Below are 20,635 nucleotides of genomic sequence, written 5' to 3'. Positions count from 1 at the left end.
TCTATTCTGCCAACACAGGAGACTACAAGTAAAACCATAAGAAAGAGAGAAGGAAGAGATTGTTTTTTTAAATCAGAAACTTCTAAACCTTGTTTTTTATGTTTTCTCCCTTGTTCTCATAAACAGACCTCAAAACAAAAAACAGCATAGAAAAAGCAACCACTGGTGAACAAAAAAAATCATGGAACAGTGTGACAAACACAGATAAGTGAAAGCTAAATGTTTTAAAACAGATTTAGACAATAATAACTGTAAAGATGTAAAATAAAAAAGAGAAATGAAGCTAGACATGCAAAAAAGATGTGGATACAACAGAATATTGAACATGGATTTTAGAATAACAACAATGAGAGAGCATTTGAAAGTAAAGTATACAAAGTGAAAACAATAATTAACAAAGTAATTCAATTCAAAAACAGCATATAAAGTACTGAAAAGAACTATACAACATTGACTCCAAGTCGAAAGTAATTATTAGTAATTAATTATAAAAGAGAAGCCAAGCAGTGAGAAGAAGAACCAGAAATTCTAAGAGAATAAATAAAAGATGCAGTTAAAGTCATGAAAAAGTGGAAGAGCAGCAGGCTAGACAACATACTGTTGGAACTTTTAAAAGATGAGGAAACAACTGGAATGTGGGAGAATGGACAACACAATGGATTAAGTCTATAATAATTTATATTTTTAAGAAGTATAATATTCAATGTAAATTTTACTGCACTATCAATTTTGATGCTAAGACTTGTACTAAACATGCTTATCTCTATGGTCAAGGGTCAGATGACATCATGACAGCTGTAGACTTGCATTCAAAATGTTATTGAACTACTATTTTATGAATGTATGTTAATTAGTCTGGTATCACATTGTAGCCTATAATTCAAATTTTAGTATTATAGATAAGATAATTTCTGAACTTAAAAAGAAATATTTTAAAAAATCACAAATATCAATGTGTGTCACACGCAGCTTTGGTCCAAAATACTAAGTCTATAATTTTTATGAATTAGAAACTCGAACTATCAATACTGACAAGCTAGAATATAAAATAAAAACCTCCCTATCTTTTATATTTGCCGAGACATCAGTATATATAGCAAATAAAACGCATTGACCAACCCACCTCTTTCATTTTTGAAAATACTTTTGTACACCCATTTGCTCCACTGTGTATTTATAATCAACTAAAAGCTCTGAATTTCTCATTGGTGATTTTCTTAACCTCTTGAAAGTGAGAAGTTTTCAAATTATTTATTTTCTTTAGAATCTCAGAAGGAAGGGTTAAGTAAAAATGTTTTTCTAAAACATTTGTTTTAGAACCAAATACAGTTTAATTAGTAAGCCTGATAAATTACACTGAAATTCTGTGAGACTGGTAAAATAATATATATTTTTTTGTAATTTCACAATGCATATATACACCTAAAAAAAGTCATTCTGTTTCACATACTCCACATGCAAAATTCAACAAGGCTTAGCATGCAAGGTATGGCAAATGACTACAACTTTTTTACAATCATAAATAATATAGATCATTGTTTTCTATATTTCTTTATTTATTCTTCTATGTTTGAAGGAAGAAACTGAAATTTAAGATATATATATATATATACACTCACATGTATAATGTATTATAACAAAAATGTGACTGTATTTAAATAATACTAGACCACTAGAATAAAGTTGAGACAGATCACTTTCTGAAGGCTAGTTTTATATTACTGGATACAGTAATGTTAGTGTATGTGTGCAATGTTATTTCAATTTCTATAATGTTAGTCAGACACAGCTGAAAATTCAATAAAATAAAAATAACAAATATTATATATGTATAATGTTACGAGATTTAAAGTTACTTAAGACTTATCATTTGTTGTTTCACATAACTTGCAGTCATTCCAAAACAAAAACATTTATATCTATATCCTAACTTTTTATGGTGGTTATGAGGTTGGTCAGTCAAACTGAACAAATCCATGCCAAGATACAACAGTGAAAATAATAATTAAAATATATATTTTATTGTATTAAAAGTTACAGTATAAAATTATAACAAGTACAAAATGATTATGTCAGTCCCTGGGACCAAGCTTATAGTGAAAGTGTTAAGCAACAGACTGAGGTAATCCTAGCTAAAAAAACAAGGAGAGTTCAAAGGAATATTATAGAACAAATCTTCAACACAAAAGAGCTACATCATAATTTTACTGGTTTAAAAAATTCTGATCAATTGTGGCAAAAACAAAAGCACTACAGGCAATAGTGAAGAATGATAGCTTCAGCCAAAACATAATTAGAATGATGGAACTACTGAATAACAATGCTACAAGCACAGCCTTACTGGATGATAATATTCAGAAATGGTTCAAAACAACAGCTGGAGAATGACAGAAATGTCTCCATGTTTGTTCAATATATTTCTAGAACAAATCATGATAGAATTCCTGGAAAACGTTTTTGGTTTTAGAATCAAATAAAAGCAGAAAAATAAATATTCTCATGCTTGCTGATGATAGAGATCTAAGTGCAGAATCAGCAAAGGGATTAGAAAGTCTTCAAAAAGGCTGCCCAAAACAGCAAAAGAATATGGTATAGATATGTGGAGAAAAGGACATATTGATAATCACTTGTAGCACTACTATTGATCATACAACATTGGAGGATATCAAAACTGGAAAATAAAGGCTACAAAGGGTCAGCAACTATAAATATCTTACAATGAATACCACAGAAGACCCAATATCAGAAAATGATATAATAGCCAGATTGGTCTTTGCCTCGAGACAACTTTCCAATCTCAAGAAAATCTGGATAAATATCGACATCACAAGATTCATCTTTTCCATGCTGTAGTTACCCCACTAGTGCTACATGGATGTGAGACACAGATCCTTACAAGCAGATTAGAAACAGAGCAGAAACCTTCCAAATGTGATGTTTCAGAACATTTGTACATTCCCTATACTCCACATAAAACATAGAAGTCAGTTAGAAAAGAAAGTGTATTGAAAATTGTAACCTATAAACTGTTGAGATACTATGAGAAAATAAAAACTACAGTACTTTGTCCATGTGATAATAAAACCAAACACTAATACTAAAATATTATATGGAAGGGAAAACCAAAAACAACACAAAAATGCACTAAAACCTCAGTCACAGAATGTGTGATAATAACAGAGAAATTGGAAACTTGAAGAGTTATGATGGTTGAATCAAATGGTACCCTGGTGATTGGAAGGGTCTTGTGTCCGATTTAACTTAAACAACTATTGTATTCACTTATAAACAACTTATGACATAACAAATTAAAGGATAAGAATTTACACTTATGAGCAAAGCTATACTCCTATTGAACATCAAGCCTACCTCCAGTTTCTAATCCATCTTCTAACATGAGGAAGTTGTCTGGAGTGCGAGGAAGACTTAAGTTTGAGCTAAGTCCCAAGCCACTGTCACCACTTTCTTGTCGACTGTGGAAATCTGTTCCTGCCAGAAATGGATCAAGACCAGTTCCACTTGGGGATGTCAGTGTTGGAACATTTCCTGTTGGTGAAGTAGGTAGGGATGGGTTCTCTTCTCCTAAACTTCTCCTCAACAATATCTCCTATAAACATATATTAATAAATTAACTAGACTATGTCAAACAACAGTATACGAAATTATGCATAGTGGTTGTTTAAAAAAATAAAAAGTGTTGAAGGTAAAACCATCAAAAAGTTAACTACAGATATATATATATATAAATGTACACAACTTCCTATTGTTGCAGGTGTTTGTAAGCATTATGGATCACAAAACATACCATCAACATGAAACCAAAATAAAATAGCTCAATATGCATTTTAAGTTGAGCACATAACTAAAAAATTATTCATTGCAGAAGCCACCAATAAATTATAAATAATTAGAAAACACTGTGTGCTCCTACAAAAGCCAGTTGAAAAGAACCCACTTCTATCACATAACTCATATCAGCAGTGACTAAAAGATAAAGCTTAAGCCTTTGTTGAATTGACACAGCCATTTAAAAGTTAAAAACTATATGTTTGTCCTAGTATTCTACAAATTAACAGTTTATACTCTTAACGTTTTCAAGCCCATAGAGTCAAAATAACCATAACAGCACGTCTGCAAATTACTCTCACAATGACCAAACAAAATGTCAGATTTGTTAGAGAAGGCAATATAAAAAGAATGATACAGTTTAATATATTGTTAGTGTTTCCTCAGAACTAGTTTCAAATGCATAAACTCACTTTAAGCATGGGATTTCCAAGGCAAGTCGGCTGCAAAGCACAAGAGATGTATTTTAGTATGAAAACAACAACAAAAAAAAGAAACCATACCTTGCATGGTAAAATGAGTTCTAAGAATTAAAATTCACGATCTGTGTGGAAAACTCAAACACCATTATTTATCTTCATCTATTTTAGGAACCCCTATTTTCCAAATTGTCATTGCAAAGAACCATAAGAATACAATAAATTAGGATGCATGTCTTCGGGAACTTTACATCGTTCTTAGATGTCACAAAGAATTACATAAATACCAGTTAACCAAAATGCTTAACTCTTTATAACAAAAAAAAACAACAAAAAAGCATTAAGAATGCCAAAGAACTAGTTGGTTCATATTTCATGACATATACAAAAAAACAAAAACACAACACATTAATACTAATGAGATTTACACCTCCATGATATACGTGGAATCTTATAAGCATTAATGAACTCAAATATTATCCTCTTTAAAAACAACAAAACACTATCAAATTTCATATGAGAATGTTTATAAACTAGAATGACCTGTTGCTGTATTAAATAAACAAACACCACATAAAACATTTGAAAATAAATTGAAAATGTAATTTCAAAAAAAAATCTGGGGACTTTTACATCAAATTCATGCACTGAATGGGGAAATTGGAACATGTGATGGATAAGAATGGCAAATGCTGGATACCCACTGAAAACATGCTAAGAACATTTCAGTTTCCACTACAGAAGTGCCAAAAATAAGTCTTTACAAACAAAATTTTTATTAAAATGTCAGCCATAATGCAAGTATTAAACATACAACAAACTCTGTATCATTGTAATTTTTGATCCCTTAAGCCTTCCAGACTTTTTTTGTTTTACTCAAATAAACCCTATGTGCAAATTTTATGTATCTTAGAGGAAGCAGAAAACATGATTTACACTTTTTTTTTTCAGAAAAAATTATTACATCTATCCTGGAAGTTTATCATAAATGAACTGTAACAAAAAAAAAAAAAAAAAGAGTAGGCTTCCAGAATGTTAAAATGTTTAACACAATAAGCCAAAGAGTTATTACTAATTCCTTAACAACAAAATGACTTTCCCTTTTTCTGCTTACAGTTCTGTGCAACTGTTTTGCTAACAAAAATGACTTAGCAAGAAACAAATAAACTTCAAACTTATGAATGTTGCACCAACTTTAAAAGTCACAGTATATTATTCTGTTTTACTACTATGTCTGTTTAACACAATGAACAAAATTATTAATACTAGTAGCATATACCCAAGAACTGACTTTCTGTAATACCTGTCGCAAAATTTCTTGCTGTCTCATTCGGAGCTGCTCTCTCTCCATTTGTAGTTTCTGAAGTCTTAATTGTTGCTGTAAAGTGGCAGAACTATCTGGGTTTGCAGTAACCATAGTAACTGTGGGTGAAGATTCAAGTGTTCCACTGCTAGTAGAACTGACTTGGACCTGCCAATAACAAAATCAATGTCCTCTATTAAACTGATCCATATCAAAAATGTCATTTAATGACAGAAGATTTATTTCAAATAACCATCACAGTATGACCTCATTACAGGGTTTCATATTAGATTCAATGCAAAACTCCTTAAAACTTTCACAAAAATAATAAATCACCTACAAAAAATATTACATAAAACTATACTTCTGAACTTAATAGAGTTAAATGTATGTTTATATATATATTAAAAATATCTTATCTTTCACCTTTCAATTAAATTTCTAACAGTTTAACAGAGCAATAATTTAAGTATGTATCCACTAAAACCTAGGACAAACTTAAATCTGTATGGCTACAAATAATAAATGATAGATAAAAATAAAATGAACTGTAAATGTTTTATTTTTATTTGTGTCCATATATAGAAATATATCTCAACATATTCTAATCTTTAATAACAAAAACACACGTATTTCAGCCTCTAGAAATATTTCAGATCAACAAATATAATAATAATAATAATGCCAACATGTTATGTTTCATATTTGCAAGATGTGAAAAAAAAAAAGTCATAGCAATGACAAGAACTTGATGAATAAACTCTTGGGGTACTAACTTCCTGGTCCGGTTGAGATGGAACCCCCGTCTGTTGTAGCTGTAGTTTTCCCAGTTGAAGCACTATAAAAGAAAAATGACAAAAACAACTTAAAAAAGCACACTTAACATCAAATAGATCAATTATGCAAGTAAAACAGGTTTTGCTTGAAAAACAAAATTTGAAGAAGTACAAGTTTTCAGCAAGACAGACAACTCAGGGGTAACAACACTGTGTGAATATTAGTTCTTTACAAAATATTACGTATGTTTTGATGCATCAACAAAAGGTTATTAATTTAACAGAAATTGTGCACAAATTTTCACACTTCATTTCCACCCTATATAAACAAGCTTAAAATAAGTCCAACAAAAAGTTACCAATTTTTCATTCTTTGGTGGAAATAATTTATTTTTTACTTATTAGTTTCCTTAAGAACATATTTGATTTAAATATATACACACACACACACACACACACATATACACGCATGCATATATATTGTGAATTTCTCACATGTCCCTAATGTGTTCTTTAGTCTAAAATACAACAGTTCTTGTCAAAGTTTATAACTGTTCTAATTTCATAATCTTTTAACCAAGTTATTGATAATTATGAAAACACACTTAAAATACACATACACACTAGACTCATAAAAGTGAGGATATTGTGTGGTTTTCATAATTATCAATAACTTGGTTAAAAGTTTATTACTGTGTTCTAATTTCATAATCTTTTAACCAAGTTATTGATAATTATGAAAACACACTTAAAATACACATACACACTAGACTCATAAAAGTGAGGATATTGTGTGGTTTTCATAATTATCAATAACTTGGTTAAAAGTTTATTACTGTGTTCTAATTTCATAATCTTTTAACCAAGTTATTGATAATTATGAAAACCACACAATATCCTCACTTTTATGAGTCTAGTGTATGTATGTGTATTTTAAGTGTATATATACACACACACAAGTAAATATTTACCTTAAAAACATCATTTGTAATGGTGAATAATGTTCTTAGTGACTTTAATTACAATGGTTATTTAGTCAAACTAGTGTACAGTAGTTGCTTTAAAATTAGGCCTAATTTAAATATAAAAATAGTTTCTCAGCTTACATTAAAAAAAGAAGTTACTATTGAAGTGCAAGTTCTTGATTGTTATTAAAACTTGAACAGTCAGTGAAATGATTTGAAATAAACTATGTGACCTGAGACTGAACAGGCATAGCTGAAAAAAAATTAAACCTAAAAATATAGTAACCAAAGAAATGTATAAATCTATACAGTTCATAGACTTCCACTGTTTCAAATCCCATAAGAATACTGGTAACAACAAGTATATTGACATACATCTAAACTGTTTGTTAATTCACATTATTTCAAATTCCATATCAAAAGAGGTTCCTTTTTACAATTAAAACCAAGTAATCAATATTTATTACTGTACCCTCATGTTTTAAACTTGCACCTAAATATATAGATACTTAAAAACAATTTCTGCAAATTCACGATTTCTCTAACATACCATGACAAAAAGGATATTTACCACCATAAAGATGTACCAATTAAAAAGACAGTTATCACCAGTAACTTTAAAAGTTAATCAAGTTAACAAATGTTCTATCAAACGATTAAACTTGTAAAATGTGATGTTACAATAAGTGATTGCCATCTTTACATACAAGGTTTAAAACACTACGACAAACTAACAATGATGTTACTAATAGTTATACAATAAACTGTTACTAAATACCAAAAATGGGAACAAAGTATTATAAATTTTGGTTTGGACCAAATGTTTGTGTTGATGCCAAATACCAAATTTCTGTTTTGAGAAACAGCTTTCTACATAGTTTTACCTTTCTAAAACTGAAAACTATGATCATGTGAAATTAGCTTGTAGCTTTGATGTCAACCAAAGCTGTTATAAGCACTAATTTAATATATGCAGTCTGCCAAGTCAGGGACAGGGTTTCAGCTTGTGTTAAAAACTGGCACTTACTTATTCTGGGGTCGAACCAACTTGTAGTTCTTTCTTTGTGGTTAATAAAGTAAACTTCACCTTCTGGAGTACTAGCTTGCTCCCAGCCATCTGGTAATGATCCAAGACTTTGAACATTCACTGAAGGAAGATTTCCTCCTCCACTGGACACTGGAGGGTTAGAACTTCTGGTGCCTGTTACTGAAGAAATATTCACTGCTTTCCGAGGATCCTCCCAAGTGGTTGTTTTGGTTTCGTGACTGGTAAAACCGTCAACAACAAACAATTATGCCAAAACATGATCACCACAGAATAAAAAACGTAACTTGTGATGACGAGAAACCCATTTGAAGTAAAAATATATCTCAGGAGAATTGATATATTAATACACTTTTACTAATAAAACAGAAAACAATGTTTTGACCTCTGCTTTATTAGTAAGTGTTAATACTCATACCAGCTGTCCTGAGATACATTTTTACTTCACTACACAAAAATAAAATTTCTCAAAAACTAAAATTGTGTTTTGAAAAAAGGGAATAACATAATAATAAAACACAAAAAGAAATAAAAGATTATTTCCAATGGAATAATTCTAATTACGTATTTTGGAACTATTATAAAATTTTTGGCACAATTCAGTATTTATATAGATAAATTTATCCCAAGTTCACCATCCTTTCAGCCGTGGGTGTTATAATGTTACAGTCAATCCCACTATTCATTGGTAAAGAAGAAGCCCAAGAGTTGGTGGTGAGTAGTGATGACTAACTGCCTTCCCTCTAGTCTTACACTGCTAAATTAGGGACAGCTACCACAGATATCCCTTATGTAGCTTTCTGCAAAATCCAAAACAAACCAAAACCCAAGTTCATTATAACTTCATTATAATAATAATAAATTTTTATCAGGCCTTTTGAAACTGACAAATCACAATAATTCTTGCCCAAAAGGGAATTTCCATTAAATAATTTATAAAAATAACTTCTAATGTTGCAAATTATTAAATATTGTTACATAATAACTAGTTATATCAATCCAGTCAAAATATTTAAATTAATGCACATCTACACATTGAAGCAAAAAAAACAAAATAAGCACTCTCCAGACACATAGTTCTTAAATATCTTTACATATAATTTGTAATGTTACTTAACAGCAAGCACTCAACTCATCCTTCAGTTGAAACAAACGTTTTAAACAACTAACTGTAATTTAAGTGAGCTAAACCGTTTCACAACATTCAATCCACATCTCAAATTTCATATCAAAAATCTCCTCTCATGACACCTAATAAAACAATCATTTTGAATAATCAATGTAAAAAAATCTTCCTGCTTTTAACTGCAGTGATAAAGTGTCTTTTGTCTAACAAGAAGTAATTTATGAGTTAAAATTATGTTATTCTCCTAGCATTCATTGTGTGTCTTCATGAATTTGTTTTATTTTCAAATTTGAAATGGAAAAAAAGTCCATCCAATTCTTTTAAAAATATTTATTTTCATGAAAGCAATATTAACTTGTGGTTTTTACACTTTCTTCCTAAATATTTTTTTTTTCATTTTTAGTATTATTAGAACATTTTCTCATTTTCAAATAACTCGGTAATGAAGTACAAATCTTAACACTGAATGTTGAGATATTTTAGTATCTTTCTTATTAAATTTGATGTTAGTAATAGTACTTAATTAGGTATATATGACCTGTTTATCAGACGTGTACTATACTTTATATACTCTTCAAAAAAAGAAACGCAAAAGGGATATTTTTGTTATTTTAAAGAGAAATATATGTAATAACGTTACAAGCTCAGAGTATGTGATATCACACGTGTTAAGGCACTGATTGTCAGACCAAAATGGCAATAAAAGTTGTGCACTTTGAAAACGGAGGAAAACATCGGATTTTTCGCCAAAATTCATTCGTGTCCAATAAATCTGTTTGAGAGATCTGCAGTTTCTGCAAGTGCAACATGCGCAAAATTCCTATAAAAGTGACGGGTTCTCGGTTTCCATAGCTCAGTGTTAAGCCACCGACACGCAATACAGTTACGCCAAGACTGACTGAAGCACAACGCAACAACCCCAATTGTTGCTTGGAAGCAGGTGAATCAGATGTTGCCAGAGCTGTGAATGTCCACCCAAGCACCATCACAAGGCTATGGAATCGTCACCAGCAACATGGATCAACTTGTGACCGTCCACGATCTGGCAGACCTCGTGTGACCACGCCCGCACAAGATCGCTACATCCGGTTACATCACCTTCGGGATAGGACCACCACTGAGACGTCTACTGCCTCAACCATACCAGGGCTGTGTAGGATTTCCGATCAGACCATATGCAACCGTCGACAAGATTCTAAGGCCCCATGTGCAACCCATCATGGTGAACGTCAACGATGTTTAAACCCCATCAAACATCTTTGGGACGAGTTGGACCGACGTCTGTGACGGCAACAACCTCAACCACGGACTCTACCTCACCTTGCAGCAGCTTTGCAGGCTGAGTGGACAGCCATTCCACAGGATGTGATTCGTCATCTCATCGCTTCCATGAGCAGGAGATGCCAAGCAGTTATTGATGATCACGGGGGGCATACTCGTTATTGATGTTGAGTGACGTTAAACTTTAACTAGTGAGCGTGGACTTCGCCTTTGCAGACTTTGGATGTTCAGCAGTGAATGTGCAAAGTTTCACACATGTCATACAGAACTACCCGGAATAAACTTGTTAACAATTTGTCTCAAATTTTGCCTTTGCGTTTCTTTTTTTGGAGAGTATATTTATAACAGTCTCACTGTATGCAATTTTCTTAATTTGAGCTTTTACTGCTACAAATTAAATCACTCATTCAGCTTAATAGCAGCATCAGTTAAGTAATGCAAACCCTACAAGTGATTACGTCAAAAATAACACAACTTTTGCAGTCACCAGTACTACTTGGTCATAAGGTTGTGAAGTGATATGTCTTATAAATTACTGCGGTATTCTTTTGTTTTGTATGTTCTAATGTTCATTTATATGGTCATAATTCTGTGTGTTACAAATAGGAACAGGCACAGACACGTACTTTATGATTGCATTATTTATTTATACTGCAATAAACTTTTAAGCCAAGTGTTTTCTACCAAATTTTCAATATTGTATGATCGAAATTTATCATAATGTTGGGTTATTAAATTTGCTTTTCAATATCTCTCTAAAGTTTCAATACTCTGCCTGAGATTCTAAGTCACGAATGCATCATTTTTAGGGAAAATATCTTACATTTTGGCGACTTGGTTATCTTAGTATTTAGATGCAACTATTTTTAGGCCTAGTATTTAGCGGATACTGAAATAGTCTGAGCTATGTAGATATTAAGCCTAATACCGAATTACGCTTGGGTTGCAAAAAGTAACACTTTAATAATACTTGCGTGAAAAACAAACTGCAAATTTCGTGAACTATTTTTAAGTCTTCTATCAGCGCCTACAAATAAGTAGTTACGCAGTCGAGACTGCACGACAAAAGACAGTGCACACGGCTTATGAAATATGATACGAACGTGATCTGTGTCAGATAAAGAGAGCGGTTTACATGAATGGTCTCGGAACCTCTCTCTTCGCTCCAACAACTATATCTCCCCTCCCCCCATAGACACAACAGTGTCGGATTTTGTAGCAGTTGGCACCCTGAATGGTACAGAGTGGCACATGTAAAAATCACGTGGGTTTGTTTACTGACAACTGGTATAGTTATTTGTGATGTGTAAGTGTCCTTGCGTGGCGACATAACGTCCACAGAAGGCCAGCTGTCTATATTTAGTAATATGTACCCATTCTCCTACCCCTCTCCAAACGATGTGGTCTTTTTGTTTTTCAATTAATGATAGGATTAAATGATCCAATAATATATCAATTAATATTCACTTTTTTTTTATGATTAATTTAAAATATCAGTTACAAAATTGAAAAATAGCCCCTTTGATGAAAACAAACCGTATGGCTAAAGTACGGTTAAAACGCAAGTTGAAATACTAGTGTCTAGGGTACAAGTCCATATAAAACCACGATATTTTCTGTGTTCAACAACAACTTACTACACGTACTGTGGAGAAACTGCTTGCTTCTATAACAAATAAATTTATGATGAAATGTATAACATCTAATGTGTGACAAATTCAAGTTTCCTAACTTGTCTAATATATCTGCACACTGTAATAATAAATTGACCAATTAAGATGTTTCATATTACCAAGTCAACAGTTACCTTTCTACAAGTTGTAATGATAAGGCTTGCAGATAACGCTTCCAGTTACCTGTTTTTTTTTTTGTTTTTATCTCTAGTTCGCCCCGTTCCATCAAACATATTTGCCCTTTCAGCCACGGGGGCGTAATAATTACAGTCAATCTCGCTATTCGTTGATAAAAGTATAGTCCAAGAGTTGGTGGTGGTGGATGGCTATGACTAAGCGCTTTCCCTTTGGTCTTTCGCTGCTAAATTAGAGACTTCTAGCGCAAATAACCCTCGTGTAGCTTTGCGCGAAATTCAAAATAAATCAAACTCTTTAGCTGATTTCAGTCCAACTTTTATCATATTACTTCTTTAATCAAATCTCTTACATAATTATCACGGATCTATTTACTTAGGCTGGTTTATCTATAAAGTCTCATTTCCTGATGTACAACTTTTCTTAACTAAAAAATAACCGTTTCTTATCAGAACCTCCGGAAAAAGACAGTAATGGCAAAAACTAAAACGTCTGTCTTTCAGATTTAATAGTGAAACATTTTAAAATCTTGTGCAAAAACAATAACTTTCTCAGTTTCAAGAAACGTTAAACGTATCAATAATACTGAGTTCAACTTAACACCCTTTTCAATACTGACGTGAACTCAGGTGGTTATGGCACCCTATCAGCCGTGAGGGCGTTATTATATCTCGACCAATCCATTATGCGTTGATAAAAGAGTAATTTATCTTTAAGAATTGTAAAAAAATATTACATATTTGGTGTCTGTAAAGTAACTCTTTGAAATATAAGACATTTTACTTTCAGTAACAAAAGGAGGGAGAATTTCACAAAAAATAATACCTTGTTGCAGTCCATTAGTTGTTGAATGGCCCGGCATGGCCAAGCGTGTTAAGGCGTGCGACTCGTAATCTGAGGGTCGCGGGTTCGCATCCCCGTCGCGCCAAACATGCTCGCCTTTTCAGCCGTGAGGGCGTTATAATGTTACAGTCAATCCCACTATTCGTTGGTAAAAGAGTTGGCGGTGGGTGGTGATGACTAGTTGTCTTCCCTCTAGTCTTACACTGCTAAATTAGGGACGGCTAGCACAGATAGAGATAGCCCTTGAGTAGCTTTGTGCGAATTTTAAAAACAAACAAACAAACCATTAGTTGTTAGAGTATAATGGCAGCGTATTTTAAATCAATTTAGCCAATCACTAACAAGAAATAAAACCTGACTTGGAAAGTTCAACTACCAGGAGATAAGTAGGTATGTCCCGCAGTGGGAGGAGAGTGGGGGGAGATCTGACAAACTTAAGAATTGCCGACAAGGGAAATGAATTTTAAGGCCCAATTACTTTTTCTGCGAAAAGGCCCATTTCTTTTGCAGTTGTGGTATAGCGCTTGTAAGTAACATGTAGATATACTTTATCCACTGAAACATAAACAGATTTCCAATTCCCACATTTAGCACCAAACAAAGTAAAGAAAAACAGTATGTTGAAAACCATGTTAGGTCAACCTAACCTGCCGGTAAACTTGTCATAATAATAGTATTTATTTTCCATTTACTTTTAAGCTCTAATGTAAAGTTTATAACAACAAAAACATTTCTGTTTTAAGCTACAAACAGAACCATGGTGATGTTTATAAACACGCATAAGCAAGAAAAAATGTAATAAATAAAATAAAGTGATCACTTGGTTTGCACCATTCTTGGGTCAGATTGGAAGAGGGTAAAATAAAGTGATCACTTGGTTTGCACCATTCTTGGGACAGATTGGGAGAGGGTAAAATAAAGTGATCACTTGGTTTGCACCATTCTTGGGTCAGATTGGAAGAGGGTAAAATAAAGTGATCACTTGGTTTGCACCATTCTTGGGTCAGATTGGAAGAGGGTAAAATAAAGTGATCACTTGGTTTGCACCATTCTTGGGACAGATTGGGAGAGGGGATTGTATCATAAAATCCTGTTATATATATATTAAAGAATTTCGCCAACTGCTTTGTTGCTTATGTAAGACAAGAGGGTATATTACAGTTTATCACCTGTAATTACCATGGGACGGAAGATGTACTATTATAAGTAAACTCGCTAGACTGTGTCAAATATGCCCACCTACGCTGGCGTCAAGACGTTTCCGGTTTCCACATACTCACTTCCAAGAAACTTTTTCTCACACAGGAGACAGCCCGAGGATTATCATTCACTGACAGTTCTTTCGGCGTCGTGGGACACCAGTAGTAGTTTTGTGTCGAAAGAGATTTAGCCGTTTTTCGAACAACCCCAGTTGCGAGCATGTTACCACTCTTCTAAAGCCCAGCATTATCCAATTGAAATAGACTTTCCCAGTATATCAATGTCCTTCCCAAGCACCAAACACCTATTTCATTACTTTTACAATATTTTATTCTCTTTTTGACCTATTAAGATTGTATGCATGTTTCCTTCTGATGTTAAAATTGGTAATTAATTAAGTTTAAACTCTATCGCCCCAATACACTGTTTGGTAAGAACTGTTTGTTATTTTTAAGTTACAAAACACACACACACACAACAAGAACAAACAGCTAAGAGTATTTCAAAAATACTCTTCAATGAACACAATACGAGTCATACCTAACACTGAAATATATTGTATTCGATAGCAATGATATTTTACAATTGCAAAATGTCAGAATTACAACACGTGGTAGTATTTCAAACCTGCTGAATATAACGATATGGCGGGTGATGAACTATTTCCCAGTACCTATTGTAATAATATCAAATGCGTAATGACATGAAATTATCTATATTCCCGTTTATCCTTTAACACTTGGCCCGGCATGGCCTAGCGCGTAAGGCGTGCGACTCGTAATCCGAGGGTCGCAGGTTTGCGCCCGCGTCGCGCTAAACATGCTCGCCCTCCCAGCCGTGGGGGTGTATAATGTGACGGTCAATCCCACTATTCGTTGGTAAAGAGTAGCCCAAGAGTTGGCGGTGGGTGGTGATGACTAGCTGCCTTCCCTCTAGTCTTACACTACTAAATTAGGGACGGCTAGCACAGATAGCCCTCGAGTAGCTTTGTGCGAAATTACAAAAAACAACAAAACAAACCTTTAACACTAACCACTTGCATCTATTATATAGTATACACTGTACTTTCACTCCGAAGTTCTTACTATTAGCGAGGGTAAGATTTTTCTGTGTTGGGGTGGGGGCTTTCCTACACGATAATCGTCCTCTCCTACTATCGCATGCGCACAATAATTGCCTTTGTCTTCCTTTCTGTACCAAACTTACATAATTTTCGACTGCTCTTCTTATTTATAATTGTTATTATTTTGTAAAAGTGTGCTCTAACATTGCGTATATTTGTTAATCTCTTATAACCACCCAAGTTTTTATAAACTCGCGTAAACTGATAAAAATTGGATAACTATAATGATTTATCAAACATTACCGATGTGAACATGCTTTATATTCTGTATGAGAAAAACATACACTGGATAGGTGAAGTGAAGAAAAAATATCACCGACCGCCATTCAGTTCGTCACATTATATAGCTGCACTGTAGCAGATATAATAAATAAACTTAATATTCCAAACATTTATTCTAGAGATGACTGGTATGGGTATTAAAACTTTAATTAAAATAAAGTACAGAACAACGTTTCAACCTTCTCAGGTCATCTTCAGGTTAACAAAGAGAGTTTGCAACTGACCGTTGCCGGACACGAATTATTCCAAAAATTATTTAATCTTGAACATAGACTTTGATATTAAACGATATACTAAATTTACTATAATGGTCTTTCCTGTAACTTTTAATACCTCCCCCTCCATCATACTGTTTTCCTATTCTTTTGTACTTTAGGTTTTGAAAGTCAATTTTGGATCTTATTTTAAATCTGAACTCCATTAACCACGCTTTTGTTGGAAAGTTCCAACTATCATTCACAGAGGGCAACACATACGTACCGGAAATGCTTTATAATATGACGTGCCCAGCTGATTTTTTCACGTACTTGACCAGCATCAATACCGAGAACACATAGACAAAGAAAATCTCAAGGCAAACAAAAACGAAATATGCTTCTTCCAATTACAAATATATGTATATACAAGCCTGCAAGATATAAGTGGGAAGTTTCAAAATAAACCTTCCTAATGCTTCATTACCAATCAATACCGTATTCAGTTATAACAAGAAAAGCGCCTCTAGCGAACTTTGGGGTGTTTCGTTAAAGGACACCCAACGTTATCAAACAGCGATTTATGCAAATATAGCTTCATTTTATTGTCAGTTTTTCATGTCATTAGCCTCCCGCGAGTACAGCGGTATGTCTCCGGATTTACAACGCTAAAATCAGGAGTTCGATTCCCTTCGGTGGGATGAGCAGGTAGCCCTTTGTGGCTTTGCAATACGAAAAACACATACACACACACACACGTCATTATACGTGAAAATGTTATGACTATTACTTCAACAACCTGCCTAGTACAGTAAAACAATGTTACTTTTATTTGTAAAAACAAATAAATTATTATTTACAATGTGCATACTTCGCCCATGTCAAGTCATTCGGGTAGATTAATCGTTATTGTTAATATGGAACAGTCTTTAACAAACTGCTCATGTACGAGTTCAAATCCAATCCTATGTTAAACACGTTGGTCTCTAGTTAAGCGCAAAACTGTACAATGGGCGCTGGGCCCGGCATGGCCAGGTGGGTTAAGGCGTTAACTTGCAATCCGAAGGTCGCAGGTTCATCTTCCCATGGCACCAAACATGCTCGCCCTTTCAGCCGTGGGGACATTATAAGTGACGGTCAATCCCATTATTTGTTTCTAAAAGAGTAGCCCAAGAGTTGGCGGTGGGTGGTGATGACTAGCTGCCTTTCTTCTAGCCTTACACTGCTAAATTAAAAACGGCTAGCCCATATATCCCTCGTTTAGCTTTGCGCGAAATTCGAAAACAAAACAAACAACAACAGGCTCTGCCCACCACTGGTAAAGAAACCTAGTTTCTAAGAGTTGTATGTCCGTAGACATGCTCCTGACTAGCAGACCCACGGGGCAGACTTCCTAAGTGGGGGTTCAGTACCCTGACCCCTCCGAAAAAGTAACATCATATCTTTGTTATCATGAACCAAAACACGTAAGCATTAGTGTTCAGTACTCCGAATGCGCCCAAAAACTAACAACATATGGGAAAATGAGAGGATGGTCAATGAAAATGACTAGAGTAATCTTTAAAAAAATTTATTCTATATATTCATTATTCAAATGACCACCTGACTTCCCACACCTTGGTCAGGCTAAAATACGCAAAAAATTACAAAACATTAATGTTTACAATTTTATTTTTCAAATAATATAAATATGTGTTAGATTTAGATCAAAATAAATATTTAATATATTTTTAAAATTTTATTTTTATTGCTTAATTAAAATACAAAAATTAAAAAATTATTCTAAAAACACTTTATCATAAGATAAATATTAATTATAAAAACAGAACATTTTATTCTTTTTATATAGAAAAAAAAGTGCTAGGCCCCCTGCTAGTACAGCGGTATGTCTTCGGATTTACAACGCCAAATCAGGGGTTCGATTCCCATCGGTGGGCTCAGCAGAAAGCCCGACGTGGCTTTGCTACAAGAAAACACCACACACATTGAAGCTATGAATACCCTACTGACTAACAAAGACTCCTGTTGCAGTCTTACAACTATATCTGTGTTCTATACTCCAGTCACAGTTAGATTTCTATTTTATTATGAAAATAGCATTCATTGCTGTTATTAGAGTATTGCGTTACATATTTTAACTGTAATACTCCTACTGTTCAGTGAACTGTAACGTTAGAACCTTAACCGTAATACTCCTCCTGTTCAGTGAAGTGTATCGTTAGAACCTTAACCGTAATACTCCTCCTGTTCAGTGAAGTGTATCGTTAGAACCTTAACCGTAATACTCCTCCTGTTCAGTGAAGTGTATCGTTAGAACCTTAACCGTAATACTCCTCCTGTTCAGTGAACTGTATCGTTAGAACCTTAACCGTAATGCTCCTGCTGTTCAGTGAACTGTATCGTAAGAACCTTAACCGTAATACTCCTCCTATTCAGTGAACTGTATCGTTAGAACCTTAACCGTAATACTCCTCCTATTCAGTGAACTGTATCGTTAGAACCTTAACCGTAATACTCCTCCTATTCAGTAAACTGTATCTTAGAACCTTAACCGTAATGCTCCTGCTGTTCAGTAAACTGTATCTTAGAACCTTAACCGTAATGCTCCTGCTGTTCAGTAAACTGTATCGTTAGAACCTTAACCGTAATGCTCCTCCTGTTCAGTGAACTGTATCGTTAGAACCTTAACCGTAATGCTCCTCCTGTTCAGTGAACTGTATCGTTAGAACCTTAACCGTAATACTCCTGCTGTTCAGTGAACTGTATCGTTAGAACCTTAACCGTAATGCTCCTGCTGTTCAGTGAACTGTATCGTTAGAACCTTAACCGTAATGCTCCTGTTGTTCAGTGAACTGTGTCGTTAGAACCTTAACCGTAATGCTCCTCCTATTCAGTGAACTGTATCGTTAGAACCTTAACCGTAATGCTCCTGCTGTTCAGTGAACTGTATCGTTAGAACCTTAACCGTAATACTCCTCCTGTTCAGTGAACTGTATCTTAGAACCTTAACCGTAATGCTCCTGCTGTTCAGTGAACTGTATCGTTAGAACCTTAACCGTAATACTCCTCCTGTTCAGTGAACTGTATCGTTAGAACCTTAACCATAATGCTCCTGCTGTTATGTATATATATACAGAAAGATGAAACTGATAATATATTAGTATAGTTTGGTAACGGTCGTTATTCTCTTCTCACTACAGCCAACAGACATGTCAGTAGCCCTAATACTATTTATATCCCTTTTATATTAATTTACTCAGTTGTTTGTTTTTTGCATCACTAGTCCTCAGACACTGGTATAAGACTAAATGTAATGCAGTTTGTTTCATAATGAAAACCTGAAATGCTTCATTGAATTATTATCAGTGAATACACACAAAAATGTTTGTTTCTCACGAGAACACGAGTTCAAACCTACACAAATTTCCACTTCTGTATTTTCTCTCACTCTTGATCAGTGCCAAAACTTGTGGTTCTTGAGTCGGCATGCTGCAGCATTACATACGTGACTAATTTCAAGAGTAAGTTTAATCAGGTTCCAGAAATGAAACATACATAACACTTTGAAACATTTTTCACCTATAATTCATTTGAAGACATTTAAAACTATCTTCACGTTGCCCATCATGTAGATACGTTCCCAGATTCTAGCATTATTAGCCTTCAAATGTTACCACTAAGGGATTTTCATTAATATTAATCATTCACGAGATGTATATGGATACACTGAAAAATAAAAAAACAAGTCATTTGACGTGAGCTGCATCACTAAATTCCAAGACTATGACAGATATTAAATTCAACCAGTTAAATGTAGAACAAAATATAGAACATGAAATGTTCTCAGTAAGTCTTACCTTTCAACAGTGAAACAAAAATCACATATTTTAGCAATAGAAAAATGTCCTCGTTATGTGTTCATCTCAAAACACCTCAAACATCAGAACCATAATGAAAAACAGTTCAAGATAACCGAAAAAGAACAAAATATAGAAATATATATTCAAAACTACATACTAGTGTAATTCGAAGAACTTATGAATGAATGTAAATAATATGTTATAACAAACTTACACCTGCCATTTCCAGTGGAAGTCTTTGCCCAATATCAGGGTTAATCAGAATTGGGCTCAACAGACTAGCTAGGATGTCACAAACATAACAGTGGTTTAGGTGCTATTTATAACATGGGTATATTATAGTGTGGACTGGATTAAATAAGTGAATTGTGATTATAGTTAATTTTAAGTAAATCATTTACAAGTCTGATTTAAGGGTATTAATAATGCACCATTATTTAATTTTAACACCAGTTATTTACAGCATAAAAAACAAAAATAAACATTCATATACATTTACATTATATTAACTGATTAAATATGTATACCAAACTGTTTAAATGTTATCAAATAACGTTTAATTCT

The 20,635-nt window shown here is 33.6% G+C and overlaps 1 protein-coding gene across 6 annotated transcripts in view; it reads right to left on the bottom strand.

Moving 5' to 3' along the window:
- LOC143238716 (transcriptional coactivator YAP1-like) overlaps positions 1-20,635 on the bottom strand; it is a 49,975-nt gene that overhangs the window by 6,267 nt on the left and 23,073 nt on the right. For 2 of the 6 annotated variants that reach the window (XM_076479184.1, XM_076479182.1), the window contains exons 2-6: positions 8,337-8,575; positions 6,345-6,406; positions 5,557-5,736; positions 4,260-4,289; positions 3,370-3,607 (exon numbers count right to left, since the gene is read on the bottom strand). In XM_076479184.1, the coding sequence (XP_076335299.1) occupies positions 3,370-3,607; positions 4,260-4,289; positions 5,557-5,736; positions 6,345-6,406; positions 8,337-8,575 (749 nt within the window). The remainder of the gene's footprint in view (positions 1-3,369; positions 3,608-4,259; positions 4,290-5,556; positions 5,737-6,344; positions 6,407-8,336; positions 8,576-20,635) is intronic. The other 4 variants (XM_076479186.1, XM_076479183.1, XM_076479185.1 and 1 more) reach the window with 3 other exon arrangements.

Source organism: Tachypleus tridentatus, chromosome 13, assembly GCF_004210375.1.
Source record: "Tachypleus tridentatus isolate NWPU-2018 chromosome 13, ASM421037v1, whole genome shotgun sequence".
In the NCBI taxonomy this organism is placed as follows: domain Eukaryota; kingdom Metazoa; phylum Arthropoda; class Merostomata; order Xiphosura; family Limulidae; genus Tachypleus; species Tachypleus tridentatus.
Note: the sequence above shows the minus strand (reverse complement) of the source record. Positions and strands in the feature narration are given on the sequence as shown.